General features: G+C 40.6%; 1 protein-coding gene across 1 annotated transcript in view; it reads right to left on the reverse strand.

Annotated features, from left to right (window-relative positions):
- Positions 1 to 2,464: 2,464 nt before the first annotated feature.
- mboat2a (membrane bound O-acyltransferase domain containing 2a) overlaps positions 2,465 to 25,276 on the reverse strand; it is a 47,239-nt gene continuing 24,427 nt past the window's right edge. The window contains exons 3-13 of the mRNA XM_085342879.1: positions 20,993 to 21,070; positions 16,205 to 16,300; positions 13,849 to 13,904; positions 11,097 to 11,151; positions 9,669 to 9,855; positions 8,902 to 9,094; positions 8,020 to 8,123; positions 7,858 to 7,922; positions 7,453 to 7,585; positions 4,904 to 5,055; positions 2,465 to 3,363 (exon numbers count right to left, since the gene is read on the reverse strand). Of these exons, the coding sequence (XP_085199005.1) occupies positions 3,195 to 3,363; positions 4,904 to 5,055; positions 7,453 to 7,585; positions 7,858 to 7,922; positions 8,020 to 8,123; positions 8,902 to 9,094; positions 9,669 to 9,855; positions 11,097 to 11,151; positions 13,849 to 13,904; positions 16,205 to 16,300; positions 20,993 to 21,070 (1,288 nt within the window). The 3' untranslated portion in view covers positions 2,465 to 3,194. The remainder of the gene's footprint in view (positions 3,364 to 4,903; positions 5,056 to 7,452; positions 7,586 to 7,857; positions 7,923 to 8,019; positions 8,124 to 8,901; positions 9,095 to 9,668; positions 9,856 to 11,096; positions 11,152 to 13,848; positions 13,905 to 16,204; positions 16,301 to 20,992; positions 21,071 to 25,276) is intronic.

The following is a 25,276-nucleotide window of genomic DNA, read 5'->3' on the forward strand; positions in this document are numbered from 1 at the left end:
CTCTTCGCACCCAAGAGTACAGCAGGGTAACATGTGGCAAGAAAACTAACAGGGGGAAAAAAGCGGGGAGGTGGGATTTGTTTTTACTGTACGACATTAATTTTACAGTTTTAACAGTAACTTTATAGGTTCTGAGTTTAAAAACACAACAAAATATTTTTCTGAATTCAACAAGTAGTTAAAATAAGCTTTAAGCACAAAGCTTACATGCTGTGCGTTGCTTTTAGGCAATTCTGTTGATATAAAGCAAAATATTTAGCTTTTTCTTTGGTCGCCTATTAAAGTATAATATAAATGCTGAACCTGAGTAAAGCATCTGGATACTCCCCCCAATTTGTACTCAATTCCCATTATGATGTGCATGGAGCAGTAGATGGATAATCTAATGATGATGGCAATTTTGTTACACTACAAAGCAGAAAATAAGGCCAATTCCTTTTGTTTGCCCCATTTTTTTGACTTTGGGTGGATGAAGGATATATCCACACAAGTCAAGTATTGTTTAAAAAATAAAAAAAAAAAAAGAGACAAAAATCAATAAAAGATAAAAACCCAATTGATAAATATGTTTTAATATATTTTAATGATTCTACTCGTGTTTCTCTTTAACATGCAAGAATCTTAACCTCCTAAGACCTGAACTCTTCCACGACATGCTTTTTTAATTTCTCTTTGATATTTGGTCACATTGGGGCCCAATGAATGTAAAAACAAAGAATTACCAGATTTTATTTTTTTTTTTTTACCTTATTTTTGTTTTTAAGAAAAAACTAATTTTGATAGAACAGTAGCAGTATAATGTCCTCGTAAGTGGATATTAGACCCTTGTAGAGCAAAATTGTGTATTTTGGTCTAAATAACCCATGATGTAATGTCCACATATGTGGACGGCAGGTCCTAGGAGGTTAATGTTATATGCACATGTGATATATGCAGCTAAAGCCCTTTTGTACTAGTGTTTGCATTCATTTAAAAACAAATTACTTCGTTTTTTTTAACAGGACAAAAACAAATCATTTATGACATAATGGCAGTGTTAGTGTTTAAAAATAAGTTCTCTTTATTCCCCCACATAAATCAGAATTGTAATGTACTGTTATACAAATCTTTCAATAAATTTCCTTCTGACACAAAAATAACCAATATGTTCCACAGGCACGCACACGCACACACGCAGGCCCACTTATACACAAAAGAAAAAAAAACCCAAAATGCGCCATTTATGATTTGGCACTTTGGACATATGGAGCAGTTTGCATTGATCTGCTGGTTTGGGTGGCCATGCAGTGCAATAATCGCTATGTTTTTGAACAATGACATCCCTTTCCCCTTGGGTGGGCCGCTCTCACCTACACAGGGCCCAGGCTACAAATATAGTGAAGTCGAGTTCACATCAACGGGTCACATGAATACTGGTACACACACACAAAGTTATGGCAGGAAAATGCGAGTGTTATCTTAGTCTTAAAAACCAAAAAAAAAAGAAAGAAAAATCCCCAACTCATCTCTGCTGCTTTGTTACTACTTTACAGGAAACAAATGCATCAGTTTAACTTAAATTATTGAGAATGATTTTTGGAAAAAGAAAAAAAAAAAGGAAGCATAATTTCAAAGTGATGTTGTGGGCTTTGAAATCCCAAGATTATATCTTGCTCTTACAGGTACATTTATGTGTCACTATTATTCAAAGAGCAGCGAGGTGCCTTGTAAAAGGTCCTCTCTGCACCATGTTTTCATTAACTACATCATTCATTAATCCGATCTAATGATTTCAGAAAAATATCACAGCAGTCGCTGTTATAAGGTCCAACTGAGGGACTCTAGAAGGCTAATAAGGCGAGCCACGGACCAAAACAACATGAGGAAACAGGAACACCATACAGCAAATGCTGAAACATCCCCTAGGCTAACATTAAGTGCACACAATATGAAATAAGACCATTTACCACAACAGCTGGCTTATGTGTTTGAAATTTGTACAATACTATAAAGTCACGTACATATATAACTGTAACTGGTTTCTTTATGTGCTTTTATGCACTGTGCATGGACCATTTGACACTTTATTTCTAAGTCAGTGCGGTGATCTGATTAGATTTCTGTTGCGTTTGTAGGACTTAAGACAATTACTGCACAAATAACTCAAGAAGGATGTAAATTCTGTAGGAATTCTGTTAATTAAAATCATTTTGGAGACTTGTTTTAACAACTGAACACAGAGGAAACCTGTCATGAGACAAATATCAGCAGAAATTTAAAAATAATAATAATTCTGAACCCCAAGTCAACAAGCCTTAAAAGGTATTCTAAGTTACCATAGGGTAAACAAACTCCCTTTGAAACACACATTTATCAGATGAGTCTTCTTTGCCCAACAAAAAAAAAAAAGAAAAAAAAAAGCAGCAGATATGAAAAATATAAAAAGATATCCAGTTATTAAATCTTTTAGACTGGAGAGGAATGAGATCTGAATTCCACTTTGAGATTCTCTCTTTCAGGCATAGTCAAGTCATCCCACAAAAAACAAAAGAGCATTCAGAATGGATTTCAATTAGTGTCATCACAAACATCTAAGTACAAAACACACACGATGTGAATTCTTCTGGAATAGAGATTAAAAAAAAAAAAAAAAAGACATAGAAATCAAACAATATGTTGAGGATCCTAAGGCCTGTTTGAAATTGGCAGCTGATGATAAAGGTTATGTTTCTTTTACATGTACACAGTTTTCTGTTGCCACCTAACAGAGGCTTGTACCCAGACAATGACAAAAACCCTCCACATACTGCGCTTTAAATCTGTTTACCTTACATGAAACCACACTGGTGTAACTGCATTTAGGTTCCTGCAGCGTGCCATTCAAACTGTTATTTCACCTTCAAAGTACATAGAGGGTTTAAGGCAGCTTGGAGGTGTTCGTTTTCACTAATGTATTGTAAAGTAACCACTACCGCTCATTAGTTTACACCTTGGCCATTTCTTCACCTTGGTCTTGTATCCATGTCAGAAGTGTGATTGCTGTCAGCCTTGCTACTGGAAGTTTTTGCCAGGATGTAGACTTGTGTTTTCTGTCTGATAGGAGATATTTGGTTCTTTGTCAGGTAAACGGACTCAACACACTCCAGGTCTCAGTAGTTTATAGTTCGTCTCAGTGTTTCTGCTGCTGAAGGGGCGGCGCGTCACCGTCCCGACCCTCATGTGGTCTTTTCTTTCTGGTTGCAGTTGTTGTCTGTGCTGTTGTGATCTGTCTGGTTGTCCTTCTGGAGGTCGTCCTGCTGCTCTTTGGCCTGCCGGCGTTTCGACTTGACAGGTAGGGCCAGGACCACCAGCAGACATAGAAGATGTAACCCAAAGTACCAAGTCCTGCGAAAACATCGATGAGAGAGAATGTTGTTAACAAGACAACAGTAAACTGCATACTGCACATGTTTGACAACATGACTTTGTAGTAAACAAACAAACAAACAAGCCAGTTTAGCTTGCCTGCAGTCAGACCTTTCATCAACAGAAAACATCTGGCGCATCACAGACATAAAATACAAAAATTAAGACCCGGGACTGAAAAATGAGACAATCTTCTCCCAAAAGTCCAGCCCGGCTCTCCTCAGTTCCAGGATATTCATAGACTGCTACAAGACATGGCTCTACCAATTTTTTTGAGAAATGTTGCTGCCATCAAATTGAAAACAAACTAATATTTTTCTTAAAAATGGTACATTTTCTCAGTTTAAACATTTGATATGTTTTCTGTGGGTGGCTATAGCTCAGGTGGCAGAGCAGGTCAGCCACTAATCAGAAGGTCGGTGGTTCGATCCCAGGCTGCCTCCTGGCTGCATGCCAAATATCCTTGGGCAAGATACTAACCCCATGTTTGCCTACTGGTGGTGGTCAGAGGGCCCAGTGGCGCCAGTGTCCAGCAGCCTCGCCTCTGTCAGTGGCTACAATGTAGCTTGCAATCACCAGTGTGTGAATGTGTGTGTGAATGGGTGAATGACTGAATGTAGTGTGAAGCACTTTGGGGTCCTTAGGGACTGAGTAAAGCGCTATACAAATGCAGGCCATTTACCATTCTGTACTCTATTGTGAATAAATTATGGGTTTATGACATTTGCAGCTCAGTAATGTTTCTTAACATTAAGAAACCAAGAAGAAGAAGACGAAGCTGTGAGGGAGGGGGTGAGTGAGTGATTCGTTCATGCTATGATTCAGCACAGAGGGAGGGGGCGAGTAACTCAAATGTGCTGTTAGCATGCTAGCAGAGCGATGCTACTGTGAACCGAGGAGCTATTGTCTTGATGTGACTCAGGGTTTTTTCTTCCAGTTCAGAGCAGAAATGTTTTTGTTAAGAAACTGGCTGTTGTTTTTTTCCCCCCACACAATTTTAATTATAAGCTAGATATATTTCTACTAATGAAATTAGTTTGCTAATAGCAACAGGGATGAGTCAGTGTGTCAGTTGGGCTTGTGAATCATGAGTCACGAGTCAGTAAAGTGATTCTCGAGTATTGAACGATTCATTCATGATTCGCACATCACTACTACAGCGTCTGTTCTTTACTGCCTGTCTAGCAGCTGTTGTTGATGTTTGGATCGTAATTTCTTTGCAGCGACTGGTCAATGTTAAGGTCACTTGTTTTATTTCCTCCTCATCCTTCAATCATAAAGCTGTCTCGTTAACCATTACCGCCTGACAGGCTAATAAAAACATGTAAATTTCAACACTACGGGCAACGATTTCATTTACATTTTTAATACTACAACAATAATAAAGTTTAAGTTTGCTACAATACCACGGTAATCTCACACAACAGAATTGCTTGCAAAATGAATGTATTTTTTTAAAATAAGAAAGGCTGACATTGTGTCTCCTACTCCACAGTGTATAAGAAGCTCATAGACGTACCTGTAGAACTTGAGTGAGGGTCCTACTGCAAGTAGCACAAATGGCGCCACTGTATAACTAATGGCCACCTGAGTCCATGCCCACGTGATCACATCATAGATGCCCTTGTATGAGTCAGACACCAGGAAGTACGGCCTGATGTTGTGCCTTACCTGAAAGAGAAAGTATTTTTCTTACTGCAAGTTCAACTTGTCAATTTAAACATTTTAGGTAAATGAAGCTGTAAAGTTCGAATTATACTCTACCCACTCTTCCGTACGATAGACTAAAGTTGAGCTAACTGACCTAGTTCCAAAAATCTCCACATGACAGCAGGGATTACTGTCGGCTTCCACTCATTATCTGCCCATCTTTCTTTTGCGCCGTCTCTTTCTGTCCCTCGTAGATCTTAGGAGGAATCTATCTCTGAAACAGCTTTGTGTGGCAAAGGCCAGAAGTTGGCATAACTACAGTGGGGCAAAAAAGTATTTAGTCAGCCACCGATTGTGCAAGTTCTCCCACTTAAAATGATGACAGAGGTCAGTAATTTGCACCAGAGGTACACTTCAACTGTGAGAGACAGAATGTGAAAAAAAAATCCATTAATCCACATGGTAGGATTTGTAAAGAATTTATTCGTAAATCAGGGTGGAAAATAAGTATTTGGTCAATAACAAAAATACAACTCAATACTTTGTAACATAACCTTTGTTGGCAATAACAGAGGTCAAACGTTTACTATAGGTCTTTACCAGGTTTGCACACACAGTAGCTGGTATTTTGGCCCATTCCTCCATGCAGATCTTCTCGAGAGCAGTGATGTTTTGGGGCTGTCGCCGAGCAACACGGACTTTCAACTCCCGCCACAGATTTTCTATGGGGTTGAGGTCTGGAGACTGGCTAGGCCACTCCAGGACTTTCAAATGCTTCTTACGGAGCCACTCCTTTGTTGCCCGGGTGGTGTGTTTTGGATCATTGTCATGTTGGAAGACCCAGCCTCGTTTCATCTTCAAAGTTCTCACTGATGGAAGGAGGTTTTGGCTCAAAATCTCACGATACATGGCCCCATTCATTCTGTCCTTAACACGGATCAGTCGTCCTGTCCCCTTGGCAGAAAAACAGCCCCATAGCATGATGTTTCCACCCCCATGCTTCACAGTAGGTATGGTGTTCTTGGGATGCAACTCAGTATTCTTCTTCCTCCAAACACGACGAGTTGAGTTTATACCAAAAAGTTCTACTTTGGTTTCATCTGACCACATGACATTCTCCCAATCCTCTGCTGTATCATCCATGTGCTCTCTGGCAAACTTCAGACGGGCCTGGACATGCACTGGCTTCAGCAGCGGAACACGTCTGGCACTGCGGGATTTGATTCCCTGCCGTTGTAGTGTGTTACTGATGGTGACCTTTGTTACTTTGGTCCCAGCTCTCTGCAGGTCATTCACCAGGTCCCCCCGTGTGGTTCTGGGATCTTTGCTCACCGTTCTCATGATCATTTTGACCCCACGGGATGAGATCTTGCGTGGAGCCCCAGATCGAGGGAGATTATCAGTGGTCTTGTATGTCTTCCATTTTCTGATGATTGCTCCCACAGTTGATTTTTTCACACCAAGCTGCTTGCCTATTGTAGATTCACTCTTCCCAGTCTGGTGCAGGTCTACAATACTTTTCCTGGTGTCCTTCGAAAGCTCTTTGGTCTTGGCCATGGCGGAGTTTGGAGTCTGACTGTTTGAGGCTGTGGACACATGTCTTTTATACAGATGATGAGTTCAAACAGGTGCCATTCATACAGGTAACGAGTGGGGGACAGAAAAGCTTCTTACAGAAGACGTTACAGGTCTGTGAGACCCAGAGATTTTCCTTGTTTGAGGTGACCAAATACTTATTTTCCACCCTAATTTACGAATAAATTCTTTACAAATCCTACCATGTGAATTCATGGATTTTTTTTTCACATTCTGTCTCTCACAGTTGAAGTGTACCTCTGGTGCAAATTACTGACCTCTGTCATCATTTTAAGTGGGGGAACTTGCACAATCGGTGGCTGACTAAATACTTTTTTGCCCCACTGTAGGTCAATGCTCTGCTTGTCTTCCTTCAGATAAAGAAGGATACAGTCGCTGCAGAAACTCACAACTCACTGCCCCGCACACAAAATTGACCGTTTCTGCATTTTATCTCTTTTATCCAGAGATTTAATGCATTCCTAGTGTACTATCAGTCCACTGTCTCTGCATAAATCTCCTCCTGTCTCCTCTTTTGACATAACTGGAATGAAGATGTCTGGCTTTGCTGAGATTAGTGGTAATGGCCTCACGCTCAAAATGAGGTTCAAGTGGCACACTACTTCATTATTATCCACTTGCAATCCATTAAGTGATTTTGTTGTGTGTTCGTTGGTCTGTTAAGTAGCTGTGGTAAATCTATAGAGGTCTTAAAGTCTAGTATGGCGGTGACAAACAAATCAATTTTTGTAGCAAAATTTTAATGCAAGTTTTTTGAAAGTAAGTAATATGCAAATTCAGAAGCTTTTCATCAATTGAACAGTGTGCACTGCGTGTACTCACTGCACGTGCAGCCATGGTCATGCCGATGCCAGTAAGGAAGGTCAGATAGTAGCCAGGGTACACCCCGTGCCACATGGCTGACAGCAGGAAGGTGGCAGCAGTGGGGTTAATGGGACAGCGCTCGTAGCACACCCTGAGAAGAAAACATAACGCGTACATCTAGCGCTCAGTCCAAAAAAGTGGAGACCAATGAATCAAAATCTCATAAATGGGCAAAACTGTCTAATTTAAGTTCACTGCATCAAATACAAATGCTTCAGATTATAGGTTCTGTAAAATGTCTCCACATAAATGATGCAGGTATCAAGCAAACATTTTTGCTTATGTGTCAAGGACAATATACATGCACAACTTGTTCTCTTGCAGACTAAGAAAGCTACAGCATTATAACAGAAATGCTCTTACCTCTTAAGCCAAAGAGCTGTTTGAATGTTCCAATTGTCTAGGAACAACTTGAAACTGGTGGCGAACTGAAAACGAATACAGAAAAAAATATTCTTTCAGGCTTTACATAAAAAGTAGCTTTATCTGGATACAAAATAATAAAATGAGAACAAAGATCCAGACCTCAATGTCCAGAATTCTGAGATTTGATATCAGATCCCACCGTGGGGAGCCATCTTTGTTGTATCCGTTGAAGCCGAATCCGGCAGCATTGTTGATAGCATCAGCTGCGGGACAGAGGTACATGGGCTTCAGAGTAGAGCGACTACAGTAAAGAATGACAAGAGCTTCCCTCCCTGCAGTTTGTAAAGTAGTGACGGAAACAAATGGAGCCTTGGATGAGTTTGTCTAAAATTAAGCGCGACACCACTAGATCTTCACCACTAGATGGCACTGTTACCTCAAAAAATATCTTGAGGTTGCATTTCACATAGACAAGTTCAATTATAAAACTTAAAGAGGCAGTGGGGTTGAGCAATATGATCTTAGTAACACTTATAGACACACATTTCATCAGACTGTCCAGCTTATCACCAAATTTGAAAATTTGAATGCCAGTAGGCATAAGGTATTTCCTCCCTCTCCTGTCCCAGCTCTTCCTAACATTTTAAGATAAGATAAGATAAGATAACCTTTATTAGTCCCACACGTGGAAAATTTGTTTTGTCACAGCAGGAAGTGGACAGTGCAAAAGTTATGAGGCAAAAATTAGAATACAATAAGAATAAATACAGTACACAACTGTACAGAATAGAATAAAATAAAATACTATATACAGTATAGTATATTTTGTGCACGTTACACATGTTATTTAAAGACTGTTTCCTTTCCAGCATAAGGGAACCTCTGTATATACAGTGTTTATGCAAATGTTTAAAATCTGCATAAAATCAGAATATACAGATTTTATTTGTAAACATTCAAATGACAGATTCAAATCTCTGAATAACACATTTATGGGAGGAAATGTGTTATTCACTGATAAGAAAGCCAAGTCAAACTCACCGAGCGTCCAGACAAAGTAGTACTTTGGCCTCAGCGCCAGCATTGCCAAGTAAAGGTAGACAACCTGGAGATGGAAGGGTGTGGAGTTTACAAAGTCGTCGTCTATCGAGCGCTCCACTGGGAGTAGCTTGTAGAGGGACAGATAGACGGCCAGCGAGATAGCACAGGTACACAGCTTGGAGATGACATCATTCTGGACAAAGGTGGGAGACAATAAAAGCAATTAAGCAATCCAATTAAACTCGGTGCACTCTATTATATTCAAAAACGAACGCTGGCAACATGACGAGAGGTGATGTTATTCTACAGAAACCCGGTTAAGCTGATTTGAAGGTAAATCAAGTCCTTGAGAATCCTTTCATGTTTTATATTTAGCAACATCTGTTTTCACTTTGTTCCTTTCTTTTATGAAACACTTAAACACAAACGCTAATCTTGGACTGTCGTTAAATTATTAATGCATTATACATCAAGAATATATGAAAAACCTTGAGGTTTCGATATTTGCGTCACAAATTCCCAGTAATGTCCCATTTTCTGTCACGCAAATCAAAACCCTGTATATGTATGGCAATATATTATTCTTAGGACTGCTCCACTTTGGGCCTTTTATCGAAATGTGCAATTTTACATCACAGTTATGTGCATTCAAGATTCAAGATAGTACCTTCTGTCAAGTAAAAACTGCAATTTTGTATTGACCGTTAGGCTCATCTGCCTAACCAATCTAAATGGAACTTAACTGTGTCCACTAATGTGCTTTGTACCTTGGGCGAGGGTTCGGTTTGCTTGTACTTTCCATTCTCCTTGCCGTTGGCGTTCTCCTGGTGCCGCGGCTGGTAGCACGTTCCTTCAATGAAGGCCTTGTAGTCGTTGTAGGAGCAGGTTGGCCCTGCCAGGATCCCCATGAAGTTACAGTTGTAGCTCAAGTATTCCAACAAACTGGGCATACGACTTGAGGAGACAGGGATTGAACATTAGAAAATATTCATCCATTCATTACAGAAACCAGACCAAACATATATGAGTGACTAAACCCATGTTATAATGCCTTAGAGCAGTATTGTCCATATCGACTGAGAAGAAGTAGGATTTATTCGACTGAACGGTCCAAGCAAAGATGGAGAATCTCGACTGACCCTGGAGACTTTTTTTCCTCCTAGTTTTTCCTATTTAAATTTCATCTGCTAGGTGAAGCACAGTCTGACTGCTGGAACATGCGGGATGTCCTTCCCAGCAGCCATTTCAGAGTAAGCGGCTGACTCAGAGTAGCCCAGCGAAGGATTGTGATGTCTAGGGCCTTAAAGCTACAATGAGTAGGTCTTCTAGTGATCACTATGTTTGCTCGGTTTTATAACCATCTAGGCTGGTTTGTGTAAGATTCACATGTAAAATATGTGTTATTCTTTGCTGTGCATTTTTTTCTATTCTGTTCTTTTTATTGGCTAGTCTTTTCTAACCTTTTTGACAAATATAAACTACCTGTTTCTAAACAACTACTTTTACTTTTGTTTTTGCTGCATTATGGTCTCCAATAGGAATGACAAATGGCCTGCATTTGTATAGCGCTTTTCTAGTCCATAGGACCCCAAAGCGCTTTACACTACATTCAGTCATTCACCCATTCACACACACATTCACACACTGGCGATAGCAAGCTACATTGTAGCCACAGCTGCCCTGGGGCGCACTGACAGAGGCGAGGCTGCCGGACACAGGCGCCACCGGGCCCTCTGACCACCACCAGTAGGCAAACATGGGGTTAGTATCTTGCCCAAGGATATTTGGCATGCAGCCAGGAGGCAGCCTGGGATCGAACCACCGACCTTCTGATTAGTGGCTGACCTGCTCTGCCACCTGAGCTACAGCCACCCAAGGGGGGGGGGGGGGGTCAGTTATACAGCAGGATAGATGGAGGGGATAGGCATTCCCACAGTACAAGTCACCAGAGAGTAGTCAATGTGTTGTTTCCTACATACAGAGTGCCTAACAACTGCTTGACAGCGCCAGAGAGACTGAAAGGGGAGGGCAGTGTGGCGATTGCCTATGCAGAAAGCAATAACGCCTTTATTAAAGAAAAGAGGATCATTGCTCTCAGACTGAATGCCAATTTAAAAATCACAGCAGCTTTTTAATTCCACTTGATTCAGTGAACTCATCATTTGAAGCATCAAAAACATACCTGAGTCACATACCTGATAGCAAAGTATTTCTGACCGGGAGTCAGCTGCCCTTCTCGCTTGGTCAAACCTACAAATGTAGAGAGACACTTCAATGCCAACAGGTGACGTGCATAACAGCTTCACAACACACACACACACACACGCATTATTTTAAGCTTGTTAAGGGTCACAAGCATTTTTCCTAATACACTATGCTATTTTAGCTCTTTATTCTGTCAACAAAACATTTTGTACCATAGATTCTGCAGCGTTAATTGTACAAGTTAGCGTAGGTGCTACACAGGGCCTGACCAGGGTGTATAACCTCACATCCTATGAGGCTGCCCTAAACTGCAAACTTTTGGACATCGCTTCACGGCTTTATCCAGAAAGTTGCAGGCGCGTAAATCCCCTTTTTTATTTGTTTTTGTCCGCAGCCCTGGCCTTCCTTAATAACACAATTCCCTCTTCATTTATGCTCATCGGCCACTTTATTAGGAAAACCTGATTGACTGGTTCTTAAGGCAAATATCTAATCTACAGGAAAGGAACAGGAACTTGAGGTGACAATTCACATGGGATCACCATAATAGAAGACTGGAAAATACATTTCCTGATCTTGATTTGCTTAAGCGCCACAGCCTACCTGAGTATTGTTGCTGACCCTGTGAGCACAGTACCCATCTTTTGATGGCTGGTAACATGCCCTGATGCCACAAAGCTCAAGTCATCGCAAACCAGTTTCTTGGAAGTGATGATGAGTTCAATGTACGCTCACAGAATAGGTATAGAATGGGTTCAGACCACCATCATGTTGGTAAGGAGACCACCTGTCTAACAGTGGAAATTAACTTATGCTCCATCAATCGCAGGCTGGTAAATTTTCCTTCCTGGCTGGCAGCATATAGCTGAGCGGGACACAACAATATCACTTGCTACAGGAACGATTTCTTTACAATATTAACGACTGTTACATGGAAATTTATGGCTCACACACACCTGACCTGATCCTTTGTTACCTGATCCTAAACCCAACACACTCTTTTTTTTTTTTTTAAATATTCATTCTTACATTCTCATCTCTCTATTCAGTGCTTGTTTTTTAAGATACCCGTCACCCCTTGTCCCCATTTCACATTCATTAAGCTATTATGTTGTTTAAAAATTCAATACAATATCAATCACAGCTGAGTTAGCAGAGGACAGTGAGTGACGGAGAGCAAAAGCAAAGGGTGTAAAGAAAAGATGATGCAACAGAGTAAACAGGGTGTTGTGTGTGCATAACCTCATCGCCTAACACTGGCTGTTCCACTTTGCAGTCTGCTCTTTGTTATGAAGACCAGTGGCTATGCAATTCATTATACTATGAGATTATATGCCTGTTGTGCAAGCTAATATTTAGTTAAACTTTCCTGTTCCTCGGGCCACAATTTAACCCTCTGACTCAATTTAAAACTCAAATTAAATATTGACCTCTGAGACTGTAAACTGTGCCATCGACACATGTATTCTAACAAAGGGAGACAATAAATATTGGGCAGGTAATCAGGATGCGGCACTTCGTTCATGGCCACTTATTAGACCAGGGGTGTCAAAAATCATTTAATTCATGGGCCATTTTATCTCAGTGGACTGGACTTAACAGCGTTACTGCATAGCTACCAAGAGTAAAAGACATCCAAATTTTTAAGCCGTATGTAAAGAATTTTGTGAAAATGTTTGCAAAAACTTAAAATAAAAACATGCTGGTACAGCTCCTTGGCTTAACCAGCTCAGTTCATTGTTGCATTGCAGGCCATGGGAAATGCGTTGTCAGTAAGAAGTTCTGTAAAAGTGATGATGATTCAAAACTCTGGTTGCCCAACCTGTTGATTTTGTCCATGCCACTCACATGTTACATCTTGTTCTTAATGATTTGGCTTCCTACAAAATACAGTGAAATCTCCAGAAAACATGTACTCCTGTGAGACTTTGCAAAATCATCCAGTGACACCAATGCATTTGGCATAATTGCAAAGAGAAGCAGTTAAAATCCTTATATCACACTATTCAAGTAAACATCATCCAAATTGTCATTAGACTGATGACTGTGTTCAGTCAGTACACTGAGGTGACTTAAGCCACCAAGTGGGCGCTAAACAGCTGTGAGTACCTCTCTGATACTCGGTTAGGTGTTCCTATTTTAAACATGATTTCACTTCTGGATCTTTATTTACTCCTCAATGGCACATGTGGTGTTTCAATTATATCAGCAAAGTCTCTATTTGTTCCAGGAGCGGAGGGAGAGTCAAATGCAGGTCAGCCACAGGGAGACAAATTGGACTTTTGCACGTCCACTAAAAGTTGTGTTACCTTAAAAAAAAAACAAAGAAATAATCACAGGCTCTGCAGTATGTCACAATGTAACACGGGGCTGTTCCATCACATGTCTTGTCTTGACTTGACTTGACTTTTTGGACAGCACAAAAGCACAAAGTCTAGTTTAATTAGATTTGGGATTAAAGAAAGTCTTAACGGTTGAGAAGGGGGGAAAAAAACAATGCAAAGTTGGTCATTGCTCCATTATATAACTATGTTTATGCTCTCCTTCTGGTTCAGTAGCCCACTGTAGGAACTGACAACTGGCTCAGAAATGTGGCCATCTGATCTGTTTTCACACTCCAAAGAGAATTGAACTGACATTTTCACTTCTGTCACATCTGCTACTTCTTTTTTTCAAAGTATGCACACACACGCACGCACACTACACTGGAGACACACGGGCTTTAACGACACTTGTCCTTACCATCATGGATTTCAAATGCCATGCTGGTGATCTTCTGTGTGATAACCATCATGGGCCTAAAGACAGAGTAAACATTAAAAAAAAACCCAAACAGACCAAAAAACAAACACGCAGCACATTTAAGTCTCAGTGTTCTGACTTTAGGATACATACATTTCCTCATGCACTAAACCTTTGTCCTGAGTTTTCCTGCCTGGCTGCTATCCCATATTCATTTAGCAACTATTGTTTGATATTGTATGTGGAATCTTCCAATAACAGTGCAAACACTGAGTGGTAGTATCTTCACAATGGCTAGTTTCCTCCAGGATAACGGCAGCCTTTATTAAACTTCCTGTTGTTGTTTTTTTCTCCAGTTCTGTGCTGGTCAGCCCTCCTTATCCCGACTTAATGATATTCTCTATCAGTGCGGGATATGTATAAGCCTGAACTCAGAAAAACACAGCTCCTCTCCTGGTGCTTGCATCAGCACATTCTGGATTAATTTTATACATGAAAGCTGCTGGTGGCATGAAGTTGAGCTACAAACGGAAGAATAAGCCACAGGGTAGAGATTATTTGCTCTTTAAAGGCCAATTGGGTAAAAGTTGCAACTATGGGATGTTACTATGAGACTTAAGCCAATTATTTTTATTTTTATTTTTATTTTATCTTGCACGTTTTACGGATAAATATGTAAATGAGGCGTTATTTACCTATAGTACTGTGCAAAAGTCTTGAGCCACATGTCATTTCTTTATATTTTGGTAAGAAGAGAAATAGTTGCAGAGATTCATGGAAATGCAGTATATTAAATACAAACAGTTTGTATAATACTAACCAGCCTGAAAGTCGATATTTGATAAGACCACCTTTATTCTTTAATAAAACCTAAATTCTCTTAGGCAAGCTTTCTTGATAGGTTTTTTAGGCCTGCAACGTTTTGCCCTCCACTTGTCCACGCACACACTGACCACCATGCCAAAATATTTCAAGTTTTCAGCTAATAGCTCTTTAGGAATCACCTTATTGATGCAAAACTACTATTTTATGCCTAACTGTCTCATCTTTTGGCATCAAGCATTTTTGCAGATTCAGCAAAGAAATTGGAAGAAATTGTGTATTTCTGCAAAAAGTGCCTAAAGCCAGAATTTAAAATGCGTTGTATGTTATGTGTTGACACAACACGAGTATGTCTTTTTTCTGCCTGAATGACTCATAGGTCAGTGTTAAGTGACTTAAAGAAAAAAATGTATTTACTGTATATTAGTCATCTTTGAAATATAGTGTGGAGATATGTGGCTCAAGATATTTGAAAAAGAAAAAAAAAAAACTTTCCTAATTGATTACACTGAGGCAATTATTTTTTGTGTGGAGATGTTTTTGTAATATGCAAAAAATGGATTAACTCAATAAATATGCACTACTACTCTAATTAAATAAACACCTATCTTAGACGTTTCCCCTATTAGCCCGAAAGAAACATAGTAAGGAAACAAAATAGTCCAAAATCTGAATACTGGCCTTAAATAAAATTCCCTTTTTCCGAAGCACATTTGGCTGGGGTGGGAGGTACAATGACATTTAAGAAAACATGTGATTTTGACATTTTGAGCGAAAACAGAGGGACAACAGATGTAGCTGAAGGAGTGAAATCTCACAGAGGAAGTATGGCTTTGCATTAGGTTGCTTAGTAACTAGCCACCCCCAACCTGCTGGGAGTGCGGGCTGTGTGCTCAAACTGTCAGACTGTCTGGAGAAATGGGAACCAGCCACTTGGAACTGCAGTCCCTGCCGACGTCCTCGTGAGGACACAGATGAGCAGTGGGACTCAGTCTTGTATCCATTTAGCTCGAGTCACATCCAATATTCGGCCGATTCTTATCGACGACTTCTCCTTTTAGCGTCATTTGTAGTCCATTTGGGATTCAAGCTCAATCACTGAAGGTCTTTAATGTTAAATTAAGGTCCAAAATATCTTAAAAGTGCACTGATTATGCCTCATTTTCTGTCATTTGGCAAAGTCTCAAATGTTGAGGTCAGCACACAAGTAATCCCCGTGAGCCAAACGTTCAGGCTTCAGTCTACTCAAAACACACAGTTTCCCTCAGACTTTAGAGAGGACAGAGAGGGGATTATTCTTAAAATTTGGTCAGCTCAGGCATACAGTTCACAGATGCCCCACACACCTGATCTTTAAACACACTGTATATGCAAGGGCTAGCCAATCAAACTGGGCTTAAAGGGAGCGTGGTCTTAAAAGGAAAGCATTCGAAATAGCTCGTTTCAGAAAATGGATAACTGATGGGCTGTACAACAAAAAGCATTCTTTTGAAATGTGAAAAATGAGGATGAAAGAGTTCTAGTGTTAGCTTACCCTGTGAAATCTGCAGAGTACATGCCGTAGTCAAAAACGTAGACCCGTGTGATTTGACACAATATCAAATAGCCCAGTGTTACAATGAAGCAGTATCTACACAGAAAAGAAGCAGAGAAAAAAAATTATTAGATTTTATCTGCATTTAAGTGACATTTAAAAAAAAGAAATAAAGTAGTAGTCACAAAAGTCAGACACAAAAACCGCTAAGAAACTTGGGTACGACTTGTTCTCAACTATTCAACATAGCAACGAGGAGCTTTTCAGACCAGCACCTTGATATGTGCAACATAAACAGTTCATTTTAGAGTTCTGGGGAGAAAAAAAATAAACTTTCATCTCTTTGTTTTGATCTCTGTGGTTGAACAAAGATTTTTTTTTTTTCCCCCAACACAGCACAGTACGCAGTGGCCTCAGGAACAGGGCAGAACTATGCAGCGGGGGGGGGGGGGGGGGGGGGGGAGGAGTCGTAAACTGGACAAAAGGGCAGAGAAGGCTCCAGCAATGTGTCTCTGTCAGGGAGGGAAGACGGAGGACAACACGACCTTTCAAGACAAGGCCCAAAAACAGAGCAGCGCTAAAGGGTCTAACACAAAGCTGCTGCAGAGTCAGCTCAAGTCAAAGCTAGCCAGATAGCATCCCTCCGCTGTCAACAATAAGAGGATTGTGCCTCTCTGAGAAGCAATACAGCATACCAGCTACAACAATGCTGTGCTGGAGATAAGCCACAACGGGACCTCTTGATTCTCACAGCCTACTGTATCCAAGACGTCACCTGATATCTGCTGCCAAGCACGTATGAAACAAAATAAAAGAAGGCACTCGTACTTCTCCAGTATGAAACATTTGTATAGCTTTCAAGAGCCATTTCTCTAGAAGCAATCAAACACTACAATTGCACACTCCTATTAATCACAAAACCCTTAGAGGAGACAGACAAAGCACAGTAAACTGGTGATAATCACTGCGTAGTCCTTTTTTATTCTCAGAGATTTGTATACAGCCCACACTTGGCATCTCATCCGAGGGTATAAGCAGTTTACACAATATTCTTTCAGCATTCTGCACATATAGGAGACCAAACGGCTCTTTGCAATGTTGCTAAGATTCCCACACCGCTGCCTGTAGCTTTTTCAAAGCTGGTTTCATTATTCTCTTGCATAAATTGACAATATTCTGTCCGTCAGACGCTTTCACATAATATTTCTCAAGGCTTCATTCATACGTGGTCCAAAATTAACACCCACTAAGCAGTAGATTAGTAGGAAGACTCTGCATTTGGTCAGTAAATATTGGAGGGCTATCTGTCACACTGGCTGGTAAATACCGGTGGCAAGAAACAAATGCAATGAAATTATGTAATGACAAAACTCTTTACCCCTTGAAAACTTGCAAGGAGTAGATTAGTTTGTCCCCAAGAAAGTGTGAACGCCCTATTATATCTGCTCCGTGTATCGTTGCACATGCGTCAGATCTGGTGAAAATATACACATTTTATTGAGCCCCCATACGGGGTTTTACAAAATGAGTCAAGTTAGAGAAGGCGGGGTCTCCCTGTGCAGCTATCCTTGGAAAAACCTGGAAACTATTTTTTGATGGTGGTCAAACTACATCTTTAATTATATATTCTGAGGTGTCATGACTCGTCATTATGGGTGCAGCGGAGGTCGTCAAGTGTTTGTCAGGGAAAGAGGTAAGTCACTGTTGCCTGAACAGTCATCCAGCATTGAATTAAAAACTGAAATCTGCATCTGCAGTCTGTCCTAGCTGGGGAAAAGAGGGGTAAATCGTGAAGAGGTCGCCAGTCCATCACACAGCAGACACAAAGAGAATGACTACTAACGCTTATTCTGACACTGACAGCCGAGATAAAAATCACCAATTATCCGTGAGAGGCGGCAGGAGCACCTGGAGAAAGCCCACTTAAAACATATTACTGATGCGTTGGAGTGAGGTACATTGTTCAGTTGCACTGGCAGAAATTACACTCACTTTTAACAAAAAGACTAGACTGTATGCCAGAAAGTGCACATTTAGTGATTTAGTGCAACACAAAAGGGAATTTTTCTTTTGACTCCACAAAAGAAAAAAAAGAAAAAAAAAGAATCTTTATCAAAAACCCTAATTTTGCCAGGATCAGCACTCTGCAGTAGAAGTGTGCAGCCACATTTTATCAGTGAGGATGTGAACTATATATGCAGGACTGGCTATATTTGTACTGAGCCCAACAGGGATCCTGTCTTATCATCACCTGATTTGTATTTGTGTAATTTACAGCTCAGAAGGGGGTGTTTCATTTCCACTCAAGGCATCAGATGGAGCCTGGAGACTAAAGCAGGCTGGTCTCCCGCTGTGGGACAGCGGTAGACAGGTCAAGCCACACTGGAGGTGCAGGTATGGATACAGTGCACGGTGTATACAGAAATGAAAACTAAAAGCAGGCCAAGCAAATTTGAGGAAGTAATTCATACAAATGTCACCCTTAGATTTACAGTCAATTTAAAAAGAGATCAAATTTCCTTAACTCTGTTGGCTAGCACTGGAGCTACAGATGTTTAAAGGGTAGCAAAGTGGTTTCATGAACAGACGGATGCAACAGACTTGGATTCAGACCCTTTTTGGTCTTAATGACCACTCAATGCATGCTACACTATATTCGCCTTTTCCACACTTAAGTGCTTTACCTAGCTTGCATCCACCTACGCCCTATTTAGAGTTACCAATTACTGTGCATGTCTTTGGACTGTGGGAGGAAGTGAGAGTATCCAGTAGAAACCTACAAGCACAGGGAGAATATGCATCATGCCAGTATCTCTTTATCTTTATGTTTTCCCCAAACAAATGACACATAAGTTCCAGACTTATGTGTCATTTGTTTGGTTTAGGTGAAGGTGCTGCCTGGTTAGAGAGTGTGCAGGTGGAAGGATACATTAAGTGCTCTTGGCTGGCTGTGAATTCTCTAGACTATACTCGATTCTCACAAGGGTTCAAGGTGACATCAAACTAGGGAGCTGGCAGGGCAAAGACCATTTGATATCAAATCAAACTGAAGTAGAAAATTGCGTTCTCACATATAGCTCAGGCCCACAGCTCATGTGTGAAAATGTCTCTTGAGGCCAGTAAAACAAATGAAAAAGAAAAGAAAAACATAAAATAAAGAAAAACAACCCAATTGATTAAACAGCTTTAAGTAGCTACATGCTGTAAAAGAGCCAATTAGATACAATTACCTCATTTTAAGGCTCAAAAGCTGAAAACTATAAAGATCAGGTACCAACACATTTGCATCAAGACAGCAGTTTTTCTCTCATTTCTGTAGAAGTCTGACTTGTTACAATTCTTTTTTTACTGCCAGTATCCCTGTAAGTGGGCTCTTTCATTACTCTGATAGCCTCTTTCATTAGTTACACTATATCTAACAATGTCACAGTTCTCCCTCTTTGCTGTCAACCAGCAGGCAGTGCTGTGTTCACGCTCGAGGCAAGTTGGAATGCATCTAGAACATTCCCCGTCATTTGCCACATCCAACAGGTGAGCCGTCAAAGACAGCAGGGAGCTGGGAGTGAAAGAGATCTGGAGCTCACGTGATGAATAGTAACTAAACAAAGCACCTCTAGTCAGACTACAGCCAGACTTGGGTTCGATCCACACTTAGACCCAAAAAGCTGTCATACTGAGCTCCCTGTATGCTTGACCTTCCTCACTGTATGTTGTGTATGGGTTCGTTAGATTTCCCCATCTGTCACAGATGGCAGCTGAAATCCAGGATGTCATTTATGTCCCCTACTATGGATTGGCATTTTTTTTTTTTTAAACACTGGAGAATATGTCGATTTGCCCTCAGTGTTTTCATGGCAGCTTGAAGTTTCACAGTGGAAAAAAAAAATAGTGTATTTAGCTTTATAATAATTCACTGCAAGCCTCCATTAAAGGGGACAAAAGATTATTTCCTTAGGTTGATTACTGCAGACAAGTTTTAAAAAAAGAAAAGAGGGCATTAAGGTAAACGTTTTACCAGTGGCACACTTTTATGTGTTGAGATATTTTAAAGTTTACATAAGCTGCTATGTTAGAAATAGTTCAAAGAACAAAGGTTGCGATCTAAAGTTCAGACTGACGTGTCCAGCCACTTGGCACAAACCCCCAGCTCGATCTCAGCTTATTAGACTGATAATAACTAATTTGTTATGTAAAAATATAATGCAGGTGAAGGTTTCATAAGTGTTACCGCAAGAGGGAGTGGACTGCGCTTATGTACCAACCTGCAAAGACACAACACTGGGCTACAAAGGACAATAAGAGTTGAACCTCTTGCAAAGGGTGATGCATGTCAAAACGTGTTACTCATCTAGTTAACCAAAGTTGTCATTTCCATTCTGTCACTGGGTTTGGAGCCTTTTCTTTCTGAGAGCAGCTGTTGTGATGAATATTTCCTTAGTATCTATTTAGAGCGATCTTCCCAGGGGGAAACATCCAATGTTCACACCTGCACTCATAACCTTGAATTCTAGCAAAAATAACATCTAAGCCAATGTGAATATGCCTGTGCGTCTGAGTGTGTGTGTTTGTCTTCATGAGGCATGGACACAGAAGCCCGGGAGCAGAATCAGTATCAGTGTGACTTAGGCCTATGTGCCCTAAACAGATAAAGCACATGAAGCCTTAAAACAGTCCAATATCTAATGTAACATTAATGACAAGATTCAAGTGCAGCAAACTTCAAGTTTTGGTTTCAGGGTTTATTAAATCAAACAGATTTTTTTATAGGTTTGTGAGTTTTCTTCTTACTTGTGCATGTTCTCCAGCCCAGCAAACACCATCACACTGTAAGACAGGCCACTCTGGACCAGGAAATGAAGGGAATACCTGTAGAGAGACAGATACCACAAATAATAAATACCACTGTTTATTTATCTACCTGTATAGTTGTAAGGAAGAGGAAATTACAGCATTACAAAGCATAGTCACACCAGCAACCATGTGAGGACAGACCTTTGTAACTAGTAAAGTGTCATCTTTAGTCACAGGGCAAGGAATGTGACCATAACATCACACTATGTTCTTAATTAACATGTTAGTAACAGCACGTACTAACAAGATATTAAACCAACTCTGCCATATATCCACCTCTCTCCCTTTGTGCGAGGCACAAACAGTTCAGCAGTGGCAGCAGCTACCGGATGGATCTTTGAAGGGCGCAGTGTGTGATCCTACAGACGTCAAGCCCTCCAGGAGAGGAGAGATGTCACAGTGTGTTAGCTGTGACTCAACAAAGACAACACGTCTATCAGGGCTGGCGAGGAACAAGAGATCATAGGGGTGGGTGAATGGAATTAACTGAAAATACAAGGGTTAAGAGTCCGAGAGGGGAAAAGGCAATAAAATTCTTATACAAAGAGACTCCAACCAGTTTGCCTGAAACGTACTAAATAATCAGTTCCAAATGTTTGTCCAGCAGCATTGAGGAAAAAGCGTATGTTTCTGGCAGAGAGGAAATACAACCTAAAAGAAACCAGTCAGCCTGGAGCATTTGGAAGGAAGCTCCTTTAAGACCAGCAGTCGAGGGCTCTAACACAGAGCAGCAGCAGAATGTCTGTGTGCTATGAAAGCCATGACGAAAGCCATCATATATGCCCCCTGAAAAAAAAGCATACACCCAAAAAAAAACAAAAAACAAAACAAAAAAACTATTGATGCATTCATGCATTTAATGCCCTTTCCTTCCTCTACATTACATGTTTATCACCAATTCCACTTGTCAAGTTCAACCTTTTTACCCTGTGATTAGCGGCTAATTCAGTCTTAGCAACATAAAACACTTAACTGGGAATACTGAGCCAAGTACAATAAATGCTATATATTACCTCCATAAAACGTATCTTCTTAATGACATTTCTATGGGTGTATAGTCTTTTTATTACCTACTAATTACTGCAGACAATAAAACTCTTTGGCAGGCGCTCACAGAGGTAAATATCAAATAGTGACTATTTGGCCCCTTTGTGCTAAAATAGACGACTGGTTTTGGCCAGAAAAAATGAAGTTTGCTCACATCTCTTGTGTTGTCGGACTAAGTCGGTGTTTCACTTCCTTTATAACTACACTTCCCCTGTTGCCAGTATCTGATGATAAGTTCCACAGCCTTGCTTGAGACGACTTTTCCAAGTAGCCTGTGGTTGAAGTCAAATGCTGTTCATTTACAAAAATAAATTTAAGTCCACTTGGGACCGTTATTGCCACGGGGCCTTGTGATTTAGAAATTGCAGTGCATCCACATGGATAACCACAGCCTGTGTTTTGCCTGAATTTTGAAAACATCTGTGGTTGCCAGCTTCAAAACTTACATTAAACTGATTAGGCTGCCAGATATAATATGTCCACACATCTCCTTCAGGATTTTCTGGTACAGAGCAGAGTTCATAAGTCTATTAATTATAGCAAGTCATTCAGATCCTAAAGCTTCAAAGCAGCTCCAGACCATCACACTACAACCACCGTGTTTGACTGTTGGTACGATGTTCTTTTTATGTTAGTTTTACTCCGGATGTGACATGACTCACACCTTCCAGAAAGTTAAATTTGTATCTCATCAGTTCTCAGAATACCATCCCATTGTGCTTTTGGCAAATGTGAGATGAGCCTTTGAGTTCTTTTTGGTCAGCATTGGTTTTCTCCTTGTAACACTCCCATGGATCCCATTCTGTTTCTTAAGGTTGGTGGCTGTAGCTCAGGTGGCAGAGCAGGTCAGCCACTAATCAGAAGGTCGGTGGTTCGATCCCAGGCTGCCCCCTGGCTGCATGCCAAATATCCTTGGGCAAGATACTAACCCCATGTTTGCCTACTGGTGGTGGTCAGAGGGCCCGGTGGCGCCAGTGTCCGGCAGCCTCGCCTCTGTCAGTGCGCCCCAGGGCAGCTGTGGCTACAATGTAGCTTGCCATCGCCAGTGTGTGAATGTGTGTGTGAATGGGTGAATGACTGAATGTAGTGTAAAGCGCTTTGGGGTCCTTAGGGACTAGAAAAGCGCTATACAAATGCAGGCCATTTACCATTTACCATGAATCATCAACACCAACCTTAACTGAGACTAGTAAGACGTACAGTTGTTCCAGGTTCTTCTGTGACCTCCTGGATGAATTGTCGATGCACTGTTGGAGTGATTTTCATAGGCTGTTCAGTCCTGTAAAGGTTCCCTACTGTTCCATGGTTTCTCCATTTGTGTACAGTGGCTCTCACTGTGGTCGGCTGGAGTCCCATAGCTGTACAAATGGCTTTGTAACCCTTTCCAGACTGACAGATGTTGATGATTTTCTATTTTGGTTCTATTTTTGGATAACGTTTTTCCCTTAATAAATGAAATCATCATTTTAAAATACTAAAGGCCACTAGTGCTACCCCTCACCCTCCACGTAGATGCACCTGTGGTCTAAGTTTGAAGTTTCTAGGTGACTTTCTTCTTGAGTTCTTGGATTCACAAGTCTTTTAAGAAAACTTGACCTCTGACCTTGCAGTCATATGACCTTGACTTTGAAGTCAGGGTCACAGAGAATCAAACAGATTTCTAGTAGTGGCACCAATAGCATCAATTTGAGAATGTTCACAAAGTTGGGTTACCATGCCAACCACCCTCCCACCAGGCTGACAACTCCATCAGCTTTGGTTATCCTTGTCTAACATTAACATTTGTTTGATGATCTGAAACATTTAAGTGTGGCAAATATCCAAAAGAAACCAAAACAAATACTTTTTCATGTCACTGTACATAAAGAGAGTGTTTCTGATACTATATGATTGACTATCATCCATCTGCAGCTTGGTGTCAGCTCAGTCATAAACAGTCTGTTGGTAAAGTGACATAAGACCCCATCGGTGTGATGATCAGATAACACTTTATCTGGCTATCACTTTCTCACTTGCTGTGCAGCTTGAAGTCTGATTAGGAGGAAACAAGTGTTTCCTGCGTTTGCTATATATACACACACGCACGCACACAGTGGCAATGTGCCAGAGGTACAGTAGATGGTCTAATACAGGACAACAGCTTCCTAATGAGACAGCAGTTACTACCCAATCGATTACTTTGCTTTGGCATGAAGGGCTGTGAAGGTAGTGGCAGAAGTGACAAGGGAGTGCAAAGACGATGGCAGGCAAACAGCAGACAAACAAATGAGTACAGAATTAAAAAAAAAAAAAAAAAAAAAAAAAAAAAAGCCCGGAATAACGAATGAGGCAATCGTACTATCAAACCTAACCTCCGAACAACCACCGACAAATATGCAGGAAGTCTGGTTTCATTTTTGGTATAGTAACATCAACACAAATAAACTACAATAATCAGGCCATAGGCAGACCAAAGAGTGTCACTGTGGTATTCAGTTTAACTGATTATTTGGTTTCTTTGCACGCTAACAGATTTTACTAGTGTTTGATGAGCATTTTAGTAGTTTTAGCAACAATCTTATTGTATATGAGCACGACACTTGAGGGTTATCATTCATTGTAAACCATTTGTGTGCAGTAGAGGTAGTAGGGTAAGAATTTTCTTAAAGCAACAGAGTAAAAACCAGCAGTGACATTTTGTTTTTCACACCTATAGTTTGTTTACTCTAGTGTGAATCATCTGATGAATTTGTTAACTTTTAATCTCTCCCTTGTTTGGTTTCTCTTCACACAAAGAAAAATCCAAGTGCACTCCAAGCGAACCAAAATTCATCACTACAAACCACGTGAAAATGTTCTAGACTACTGGAGAACACGGAGCGTTTACGTTCATTTTGTGGTTAGTTGGTAGCTTATACGAACCTTTGCACATATGTAGTGCATTGCTGCATCTTGGAGGAAAAAGCAGACGTGGCTTTGGGAAGTTGTTTTAGTTCAACCTTGTAACGTACACCTGGTAGCTTGTTAGGATCAAGGTCAAATCACATTCACGCCATAAATGAACCGCTGTGAAATTCATTTTGAAACGCACTGAGACCACTTCCTCAAAGGGTCTTGGTGCAATTGTTTTGGTCAGCACCAGGGTGTGATTACTGTGTTCACACCTGCATAAATGAAATGCATCAACAGGAAAAT

This window comes from Diplotaxodon limnothrissa, linkage group LG19 (genome assembly GCF_057381915.1).
Source record: "Diplotaxodon limnothrissa isolate DT_005_m linkage group LG19, D_limnothrissa_male_GT1.1, whole genome shotgun sequence".
In the NCBI taxonomy this organism is placed as follows: Eukaryota; Metazoa; Chordata; class Actinopteri; order Cichliformes; family Cichlidae; genus Diplotaxodon; species Diplotaxodon limnothrissa.